The sequence below is a fragment of the Azolla caroliniana genome, unplaced genomic scaffold, assembly GCF_043228905.1.
Source record: "Azolla caroliniana isolate FFs.n. ecotype wild unplaced genomic scaffold, voAzoCaro1.0.p SCAF_1192, whole genome shotgun sequence".
Lineage (NCBI taxonomy): Eukaryota > Viridiplantae > Streptophyta > Polypodiopsida > Salviniales > Salviniaceae > Azolla > Azolla caroliniana.
The window spans coordinates 1-11,095 of record NW_028231627.1 but is presented as its reverse complement, the minus strand read 5'-3'; the positions used below and the strand labels follow the sequence as shown (position 1 = coordinate 11,095).

At 40.4% G+C, this 11,095-nt stretch overlaps 3 protein-coding genes across 3 annotated transcripts; 2 read left to right on the top strand and 1 right to left on the bottom strand.

Annotated features, from left to right (window-relative positions):
* The first annotated feature begins 1,132 nt into the window (after positions 1–1,132).
* Positions 1,133–4,164, top strand: LOC147847316 (uncharacterized). Its single transcript, XM_087339326.1, has one exon. The coding sequence runs from the start codon at positions 1,133–1,135 to the stop codon at positions 4,130–4,132; it is 3,000 nt and encodes a 999-aa protein (XP_087195452.1). The 3' UTR covers positions 4,133–4,164.
* A 386-nt stretch (positions 4,165–4,550) lies between these two features.
* On the top strand, positions 4,551–7,228 carry LOC147847315 (pentatricopeptide repeat-containing protein At4g13650-like). The gene is made up of 2 exons (XM_087339325.1): positions 4,551–5,433; positions 5,569–7,228. Exons 1-2 carry the CDS (start codon positions 4,551–4,553, stop codon positions 6,390–6,392), a joined length of 1,707 nt encoding a protein of 568 aa, XP_087195451.1. The 3' UTR covers positions 6,393–7,228.
* A 1,928-nt stretch (positions 7,229–9,156) lies between these two features.
* Positions 9,157–11,085, bottom strand: LOC147847314 (putative pentatricopeptide repeat-containing protein At3g49142). The gene has a single exon (XM_087339324.1). The coding sequence runs from the start codon at positions 10,966–10,968 to the stop codon at positions 9,712–9,714; it is 1,257 nt and encodes a 418-aa protein (XP_087195450.1). The 5' UTR covers positions 10,969–11,085; the 3' UTR covers positions 9,157–9,711.
* Between the last annotated feature and the right edge of the window lie 10 nt (positions 11,086–11,095).

Sequence of the window (11,095 nt, the reverse complement as noted above, 5' to 3'; positions counted from 1 at the left end):
ATGATCTTTTATACAAATTGAGAGTTGAGCAATGATTGATTGTAGAGCTAAGCAATAATTGACAAATCATCAATAACCATTTGCCAAGAGCTAAACCTAACCAAGCCAAGTTATAGCCAATTTGGCAATCAATAGCCATTTTTGGAGACTTGAGTGAAAGTAATGATGGAGAAATAAGTGTTGGATCTGTGCATGAGTGTGTGGAACTACCGGAGTTTCGAACCAAGAGATGGCTAGGAAAACTAAAAGAAGGCTTGAATCACTTCAAGAGGACTTGCTTCACTCAAATGCTAACACATCTTCAATGTCCCACATGTTCAAGCAAAGGTGAATGGAAAAGAGGTGATAAAGAGGCTTATTTGTGCTAAAGTGGAGGCCTTCTCAAGGTTTATATGTGGTCTTATAGCTCGACATAGCAATGGAATCTTCTCAAGGTTTATATGTGCTCTGCTAGCAAAGGTGTTATTGGCAACAATGTAGTTTTTTTGATAATATATATTTGTGCAGAGGAAACAATATTATGTACTATTTGTATATTGCATTTGGCTTTTTATTAATACTAATGGATCATATTTTTATGGAAAATAAAAATAAAAATGCTAACACATCTTCTTCTACTAATTAGTGATGCTCAACAATACCTTTAACGTTGTCTACTTAGGTTCTATTTCCTTTGTGAAGAGATCCACATGCAATGATCAGTTGACCAACAGAATGCTCCACGCCTCCTCATTCTCATATGAGTTTTCACATGCAATGAAGTGCTTTCATGAAGTGATCCACACACAAGGATCGGTTGACACCACAAAATGCTCCACTTCCTCATTCTCATATGAGTTTTCAAGCGCAATCAATTGCTTTCATGAAGTGATCCACACACAAGGATCGGTTGACAGGACACAACTGGCCTCATTAGCAAACGAGTTCTCTCACAGTATCACAATGAATGATAAGGTTGATGGGACACAATGAAGTGATCCGCACAATGAATGATAAGGCTAATGGGACATAATGTCTTGGCGTCTACATTCGCAATGAGTTCTCACACAATCAACTGGTATTGAATTTGAGACATGCTTTCTCTTGAATGCACGATGAGGATTTAATAAGTCGGTCTTGTGTATGGAATAAAATGAGTTCAAGAATAACACAGGATATGAATGCCAGTCTTCAAGACGTTCTTACTCATGAGGAATTGAGTGAAGCACTCCAAGCTTTGCCTAAGAATAGTTGTCCAGGTATGGATGGATTAACCCCATCATTTTTCATTAAATATTGGGACTTGTTTAAATCAGATTTATGTACAGCATTCCAACAAATTCTTCGAGAGGGCATTATGCCTTCACATTTTACAGAAGGAATAATTTACCTTATCCCTAAATCAGAAGGTCCTTCATTGGACATCAAGAAATGGCGCCCAATTACATTACTGAATACGGTGTATAAAATCCTAGCTAAAGCGCTTAGTATAAGACTTGGTACTATAATGCCTATAGTTATACATCCGTCGCAAACAGGATTTATTCAAGAAAGGAGCATATTGGATAATGTGTATACATTTTGGGAATCTGCTGCCTTGGCAGCCAAATCTAATCAAAAGTTGGCCATTGTTATGCTTGATTTTGAGAAAGCTTATGACCGTGTTGACTGGGAATTTTTACAAGGTGTACTGGCTCGTTTTGGTTTCTCGAAAGAATGGATAAAAGGTATTTCTTCGTTATATAATTCGGCACAAAGCAGAGTTTTACTGGTTGGGAATTATGGACCTTTGTTTACTATTTCTCGATCAGTTCGACAGGGTTGTCCTTTAGCTCCTTTCTTGTTTCTGTTTTTTGCTGAGGCAATGATTTCCTTTTTGAATGCTGGTGATATTGGTATACGCGGAATACGCATCCCATTCTCACATATAGAAGTAAGGGACGCTGAATTTGCAGATGACACTGCCCTATATTTAAAAGGTGATTTGGAAAATCTGCAGAAAACAGAATTGGCCATATCCACATTTTGTAAGGCTTCGGGTGCACTGGTTAATTGGAACAAGTCCTTTGCATTTTGGGTGGGGGATGTAGAGCCTCCTCTATGGAGTCCACACCCGCAATTTCGATGGATACCATTAGGTTGTCCAGTTCGATACTTAGGGTGTACGATAGGTATTGATCTTTCAATGGAAAATCAAGTGGCACCCCTCCTATTGTCACTGCGGAAAAAGTTGTTGTTATGGAGTTCAGCCAAGCTATCTTTTGCTGGTCGGATTGTAGTGGCTAATCAGGTTTTATTGGCTTCAACATGGTATGTTTTGTCATGTTGGATATTCTCCAAGTCATGTATTCTGAAAATACGTAGATTGGTTCGTAACTTCTTGTGGTCCGGTAAAACAGAAGGCAATGCTCGGTCCAAAGTGAAATGGGATGTTATTACCTTACCTCGCTCTAAAGGAGGATTAGGTATTATTGATCCAGTGGACCAATCAAGAGCATTGTTAAGTAAGTTGCTCGTTAGAGGATTTATGCCGGGGCAAGAGATATGGAAAGTATTATTGCTTGACCGTTGCTCAGATTGCTTTCCTCGCTTAGGTGCTCCCTGGTCGAAGGATGTGAATTGGATATTTAGGGAAAATTTCCGAGTACCTTCAGCCACTAGATGGGAAGACAAATTTATTAGGACATTATTTGCAGCATGGAAACAAGTACTACCTGGTTTGCTTCGCAATAAACCGAACCCCAAACATTATCTTGAGTATCTCAGACAAAAGATAGTTTGGAACCCGTTGTTTACAACATCAGATGGTTTTGTGTTGGGTTCTAGACAATGGTTATCGTGGGGAAAAATGACAGAAGGTCCCGCGAAAACAGTTCAGACTTGGAAAGAATTTTTATCGCGATCGTTGGAAGAACAAAAAGAAATCTTACGTAATATGCATGGCGGACATATAATGTACCAACAAATTCAAGAAGCTATGAGTAGACAACCCATACCACCCAATAACACTAACCATAGATGGATTGGGGTTTTTTCAAGATTGGAAGTACTCTTGGCTGTTAAGGGTTATTCAAATGATAAGACATACCGGTTGTTTGAGGTGGATGAAACAAATCAATTGTCTCAGTCCGGGGAAATGGTGATAGATTACCCCTATGCCATTGAGCACAAGATAAGGATAATTGGATATGCCGATCGTAAATGGTATATTGATCCAATGATAGAGGAAATAAGGACACATTGGAAGCTGTGGGTGTTAGCTAAAAGACCGGTATTCAGATTAGATTGGGACCCAATTGACTATCATTGGACAGATCCTTACACGGGTAACAAGTTCAATTTCTTCCAATATTCTGTACAGTTGGGAAGACATGTACTTTCAGATACACGTGATGTGGTACCAGCTGCATCTCAATATTGGAATCAACAAGGTATTACTCCCCAATTCCTTGCAAAATTCTGGGCTATCTTATGGGCAAGAAAACAGCAACACAAAATATTACATGTACAGTGGTTAGTTGTACACAAGGCGTTGCCGGTTGGCACATGGTTGCATAGGATGGGAGTGTCTTCATGTTGTACTCGATGTCATTTACAAACGGAAACTCAAAAACATTGTTTATGGGACTGCATTGATTCTCAACAGATATGGCAACGGCTCCTTAGAATTTTCGCTAATTATTTTCCCCCGTTGGTTCTCACTTGGGGCATGGTCGTTTGGACATCACTTGCCCGTGATGTGTTCCATTATGGCATCGAATCTATGGACCATGGGTTTTACACTAAAAATGGAAGTGTTCGTACATTATCACTGATGTCATTACAGTTTTCAGGAGTAAGGAAGGAAGTTCAGCCAATATGGGAGATATTGAGTAGTACCACTGTCTATCACATTTGGAAAGCTCGGTGTTCTCTCGTTTTCCATAATCTGAAAACACCACCTGCTGAAGTGATTTCAAATATTTGGTTAGAGATAGTTCATGCTTTGAAGGGTCAATGGGATGGTATAGTGGGAGATTCTGATGCTAAAATTGCTCAACGGCATGAGTTTCTTATTATCTGGACAGCTACTCCATTTGTGACATCCAGGTACACTACTCCTTATTGGCATTTTCAGCCACCGAAATGGTTGTTTCCCCCGCCGATTACATAGAGGTTTAAAATCTTGTAATTTGTTTATACTAATGACAGGATATCTTCTTAAAAAAAAAAAAAAAAAAAAAAAACTTACATAAATACATACATACATACATACATACATACATACATACATACCTTCATACATACATACATACCTTCATACATACATACATACATACATACATACATACATACATACATACATACCTTCATACATACATACATACCTTCATACATACATACATACCTTCATACATACATACATACATACATACATACATCACTTCACTAGTATGTATATATCTGAATGATGAATCACATGGAGAGAGACAGAGACAGAGAGAGATGTGTATGGCATGAATCTATGGTGATGGGCAGAGTAGATGAAAGAGAGAATAGATGTATGGTATCTATGGTGATGGGCAGAGTAGATGAATCATCCATGGAGAGAACCTGCAGTTGCCCTTTCTGCAGGGGAAATCGAAGCAGAAGCAGAAGCAGAAGCAGAAGCAGAATCAGAAGCAGTCCATCCCCATATCCTTGCAGGAGGAGGAGGAGGTGTGCGGGATCTGCACCCTCCTCCTCACCCATTGTACCTCACCTTCGCCTCCCTCCTTCAAGCTTGCGGCCGCAACAGAGCCCTGCTTCAAGGCAAGCGCCTGCACTCCCGCCTCCTTGAGCTTCTCCATCCCCACACCTCCTCCCCTTTCAGGGATGATGGGCAGCTCAGAAGTAGCAGCATCATCATCCTGTGCAACCATGTTATCCGCATGTATGATCTGTGCCATGCCCCGGGCCTGGCTCTCCGCGCCTTCCAGTCCATGCCAGCCCGCAACCGTGTCTCTTGGAACCTGGTCCTGGCCGCCCATGCCCATGCCCATGCCCAAACTGCCTTCCGCTTGCTCCTTGACATGCTACAGCAGCAGCGCGTAGACCTATCCCCCGACAAGTTCACCTTCATCACTGTCATCTCCGCGTGCGCCAAGTCTTCGCCTGCTTGCTCTCTCGAAGGTAAGATCACACATTTTCTTCTTGTATGCCACGGCCTCGATCGCGTTGGCCATGCCGCGAATGCGCTCCTCGCTTTCTATGGCATGCGTGGGCACCTCGATGATGCCTTCCGAATTTTGGGTATGATGCCGAAGAGGGATGTTAGTGCCTGGAACTCCATGTTTACTGTATGCTCCCAACTTGGGGAGGCTGAGATGGTCTTCCAGCTTTATGCTCAAATGCAGCAAGAAGGAATCAAACCTAACAAAGTCAGCTTTCTCACGCTCCTCTCGGCTTGCCGCACCCTCGCCAAATTGGACGAGGGTAAGCAGTTACATTCCCTCATTAAAACCTCAGGGATGGCAATAGATGTAGTTTTGGGTACTGCTCTCATGGACATGTACAGCAAATGTGGAGACTTTGATGCTGCGTTGAAAGTGTTCACTGGAATGCCCGCAGGAAACCATGTTTCGTGGTCAGCCATCATATCGGCGCATGCCAAGCATGGGTATGGTGAGGAAGCTTGTTTGCTTTATGGACAAATGCACAAGGAGGGCATGAAGGCCAATATAAACACCTTACTTTCACTTCTTGAGACATGCTCTGCCACCGGAAACCTGGTGGCTGGCAAGCTATTGCATTCGTGCATTGTTGATGATGACAATCACAATGAAGAAGACATAGGCAGCGGCAATAACAATGTTGCTGTGAAGAATGCGTTGATCAGTATGTATAATCGCTGTGGAAGCCTTATGGATGCACATGCTGTTTTTAAGAATACGTCCAACATATATGACACTGTTTCGTGGAATGCAATGATATCTGCAAATTCACAGCATGGAAATAGCTCGAAAGCAGTCGACCTTTTCCTGCAGATGCAAATGAAAGGTATAAAACCAACAGAGAACACCTTCATTAGTGTGCTTTCAGCATGCAGTCATACAGGCTTGCTTACTGAAGGCTTACTATATTTCTGTTTCATGTGTTATGACTGTGGAATTGTGGCAACTTCTCAACATTACACATGCATAATAGATCTCCTTGGTAGAGCTGGGTGCCTCGAAGAGGCTGAGGAGTTTGTGAAGGAAATGCCATTAAAGGCAGGGGTTCTAGATTGGATGTCCTTGGTCAGTGCCTCTAGAGGTCACGGTGACATGGAGAGAGCCAGATATGCCGCAAAACAAACCCTTGAGCTTAACTCGTTGGTTACGGGAGCTTATGTAGCACTAACGAATATATTGGCTGTAATTGACAGTGAATGGGATGATGAGTCTGAATATTGACCAAATCTCATAACTTTGTGGGTTTTTTATGTCAAAGACTTGCTGTAATAAGGGAGCATCATATCCCACTTGCGAAGCATTACACCCCAAATTCATAGGAAAGATAGAGAATGCTTGTAATTATGGCTGACTCAGGGTATATCTAGTGGCACACAATGCATGAAGGCTGGTTACCTATGTACGGTAATTGTAAATCTGGAGGTGCATATACTAATGGCCAAGCATGAGATATAGATTCATGAGACATTTTGTTAAATTATCTGCCGTTGAGGAGAGCTCTGTTCAAACAAAACAAAAGTATTTGGTAGTCGGGCAACCAACTCAACAGGTAGTAGTAGTCAACCCGTGGGTGAAAAATTAAATAAAAAGATATGGTGACACGATAAGAATGGATGATATGCATCATATGCTTTACATGCTTGTTTACTCATGAGGTGTATTCAGTCTCCCTTGGATGTTAAATAACCTCTTCTTTCTCTCATGTTGTGCTCAAATGTCCAACATATACTCTTTATCTTAGGATAATTGTTCCATGCTCCAAACTTGTGAGAATCTCCATCAAATTGGCAAAAGGTGAGCCACTATCATTGTTATGCCTTCGTGTTTGGAATTACCTTAGTGGCAAGCCGTTAGGTATCAACACAAGGTCATGGACTCAAATATTTACATTCACACATCTTTGCATACCAGGAATGTCTTCTCTTAACGTCACGCCGCATGGATGCATCAAACTAAAGATTGGGTGATACATCAACATTGGATACAAGGTACAAAAATCAATAAGAGCAAAAGCCTCTCATATGGTTGGGTGCTTGACATTATGAAATGGTTTACAAGATGGGGAGGTAAAGATTTATTGGAGCTCTTAAAAGTATGTGATGATCAAGGATAGATTACAAGAGGCACTAATGATGAAATGACAAGATGTTAATACGTCAAAATTAGAATGTTACATACTCTTAATGTTGGCTCCAATACAAAGTGAAAATCTGTGAATGTATCCAACTGCATCTTATTACCCCCATGAACCTTGGCTCTTAGAGAACCGTAACACTTAAACTAGCTCACACAAGTTACATGTAGGCACAACATCAGTGCATCGTCACCCAAGTATGAAGATATGCAAAGTATGCAATGAATACCTAGTGGAGGATGGATATTACTTACATGCTCAACGTATATGGTAATTTGTGAGAACTAGGAACTTAATAATACTTAAATGTGAAATGCAAATCCCCGCCAAGAAGGGTGGGCACATGTATGCATGCATTATTTTCATATGGTGGATTTTTTTATTAATGATCAGATTTGGTCTCCTCTTGGATGATAAAAAATATATTCTATTATATTATCTCTCTCTCTCTAAAATGGCACAATAGATTGCAAATGGGAATCTTTCAAGAAAGTCAAATAGTTCGAGATCGTTGACAAATATAAAAGTGGTCACACTTATGTCGATTGGCATCACTTAATTAACATTGAGAACATCCCTCTCAATTGTAGCGACTCATCACACAATGAGTGAATGACAATTCTAAAACCTAATCCACATCTGACAACCAACAACGGATTGGATGCATCTTTTGTAACGATCCAACCCATCTATCCCACACTTCTTAGCCATTCATTAAAAATTGAAGGAATGAGTTGAGAAAGAGGATAAGTACCAATGTATTTTAATTTTAAACAAGGGAAGTACATTTAGAAGTATCCAAGGTTTAGAAACGATCCGTTTGGGTGGAGACTTGGCAAAAATCATAGATCTATTCTCAACATAGGTTTTAGATTAATTAGATCACCTTTATGACGTAAAGGACATTCACAGCTAAAATCTTGCATTAGTATTGTCCATCAAGCTTTACAAACTTGACCTCATCAATGAACAATTCTTTATTGTGACCTTTCTACCTCTGAATGTGGTAAGTCTGTTGTCCCAATCAATTGTAGTGCTCCCGTACATAAATCTATTGCCATCTATTTTCACCTTCAAAGTTTATTTGGATCCACGATCCAATAACATGGGTGGCATGACTACACAAAGTTTTAATTTCTAAGAAAAGCGCTCAAGTTTATCAATTCATTGATTGGACATGCCAATAGAGAGACTTTTCTTTGAATCCTTTTAACAAATGTGTCAAGAAATTCAGAGATGTGGGCATGTGTTTTATAAATTTTTGAGAAAATCTCGTAAGTCCATATCAACTCGAACAACCTCATGTGGTACTAATGTTTCAACCTCCATTCCTCGTGGACAATCATCATAACTATAATCTTTCCATGTTTCTCTGATTCTCCACATTGCAAATTGAACATTCGCTTACATGTATCCAAAGGAAACACATTCATGCAAAGATAAATGACACTAGTTCCAAATAGTGACTAGCTTAGATTGCAAACTAGCATGAGTTGCATAAGCTAACCAATTCGAGTTTTTACTTTACTTATTGATCAAAATACATGCAAAAAATTATGTATACCTTCCAACAATGAGATATAATGGAATCAAGATAATCTTCATATTCTTACATAGTAAATGTAGACATACGTCTTGGTTGGCCCAAGTATTCTATATCATCCACTTCCCATGTAGTAAGTCATAACAATTCATTTGTCCAGCTTGCCTCATTGATGGTGACTTTTTCTCCCTCGCGCAAGCTAAATGCTATGAAAAGACTATGTGATATATTGTATTTTGAAAATTGAAGATGTCGATGTGTTTGGGAGAATGGGTTTTTCGGGGCGATTCACCAGAAACACACATAAATTGAACAAAACTTTGTAAGTCACACTAAATCACCCCATAAACACGTGAATGAACAATTTGATTCGAAGTGTAGCTAACGAGCTATTTACATGTAAGAATTTACCTACACACCGAAAGCGTAGGTATTTTTGGAGCCAAAACTCATCACGTTATTGACAAGTTTGGCTTTGTTATATCTCCCACATGAGAAATCATGTCCATGCAGATACATCCCAATGATAATGTCTCTCCATCTCAACCTCCACATATGGCATGACACAAGCCAACTTCACAGTAAACAGCCAAAAGAGCAGACATCAGAAAACTATGGAACCAATATGGGTTCATTCTAGGCATTATCAAATAGACTACTAGCCTTTGTCACAGGTGGGAATCCCATACTTCCAACCCACTTTCCATACAAAACTAATCTTCTGGCAAGAGTCCAACTTCCAAAAGTGGTGATCACTCAGTGATTCATGAGGAATCTGGTTCCCATAAGAATCCTTAATCACCTCCTTACACCACCTAAAAATGCATTCTCCATGCCTATTTGATTTTTGAAAACCTCTATTTTCACCGAGCAGCGCAATAACATTTTCCATCCTCAAACACATGAAGGGAGTCAGGATCTTTGAGTGTAATCTTTCGTCTCTCTAATTTTGATATAATGGCTATGGCAGCATGGCAGTCAGCACAAATAGGCATGCTGTTCATGATATGTATCGTTTCCTCTTGGAAGGCATTTACGAGAGCACATGCAATGGCAAGAAACTCACTTTTCTCAGACAGTGTAGCAAAAGCATATCCCTTTTGTGATGTTTTAAGGATGATATCATTAACCTTCGCATGGATAGCTCTATTATTTTGACAATGTATTGTATCTCTGAGAGGAAATGAATGGATATTTCCACTCACATCAACCCACACACTAGCTCCTTGATGCTTTGAACAAGCAGTGTATTTCATCCTCATTGCTTCGACCCTTTCTGCATCCTCTTGCATGCCCGCAGCTACAAAAGTATTAGCCATAAGAACATAAGCTGCAATACAACTATCATCTAGTTGTACTGTTTGATCAAAAGCCAATCTACCAAGCTCCACATTTCCCCATTTTCTACATGCACCTAATAATGCAAGCCAAACCGCTGGATAATCCGAAGATGGCATCACTTGAATAAGTGACAATACCTTGTCAAAGAGTCCTGCACAGCCAAGCACAACCACCATGCAAGTGTAATGCTCAATCTTTGGAGTAACACCATATTGTTTTTGCATGTCCCCAAAAATCATTTGAGCCTCATTCAATAGGCCTGAATGGCAACATGAGGTCAAGACACATAAGAAGGTTACCTCATCTGGAAAGATGGCTTCCTTTTGCATCTCTTCGAAACAGCTAAGTGCTTCAGGACCTAGCCCTTGTTGGGCATATCCAGAAACAAGTGCATTCCACGCGATTACATCTCGATGAGGAAGCTCTTTAAGCACATCTCGTGCTTTTGTAAGTGCACCACATTTGGCATACATATCGACCAAACCCGTACCAAGCATGATATCCTTCCCTAGGAAACCCCTACTCATAATCTCGTTGTGAATTTGTTTACCTTTGTCTATAGCGCCTATGCTGCCACAAGCCTTCAAGACACAAGTGAAAGTGACTACATCTGGAAAGAGGCCCTCTCTCTGAAGGCGTCCAAAACAGTTCAGTGCTTCGTGGCCTTGTCCTTGTTGTGCATATCCACCGATAACCACAGACCAAGAGACTACATTTTGCAGAGGAAGCTCCTCAAGCACTTGCTCAGCTTTTGCAACGAGACCACATTTGGCATACATATCCACCAGAGCAGTCCCAAGCACAATATCCCACTTTAGCAAGTTGGCATCTCTAATCTTGTCATGAACTTGTTTACCCTTTTCAAAAGCCCCTATGCTCCCACATGCCTTCAATATACAAATGAAT

Coding starts and splice junctions, on each gene's coding strand:
- LOC147847316 (XM_087339326.1), top strand. CDS start 1,133: ATGAGTTCAAGAATAACACAGGATATGAATGCCAGTCTTCAAGACGTT.
- LOC147847315 (XM_087339325.1), top strand. CDS start 4,551: ATGAATCATCCATGGAGAGAACCTGCAGTTGCCCTTTCTGCAGGGGAA. Junction 5,434..5,568: donor CCTCGCCAAATTGGACGAGG/GTAAGCAGTTAC, acceptor GAATGCCCGCAG/GAAACCATGTTTCGTGGTCA.
- LOC147847314 (XM_087339324.1), bottom strand. CDS start 10,968: ATGTATGCCAAATGTGGTCTCGTTGCAAAAGCTGAGCAAGTGCTTGAG.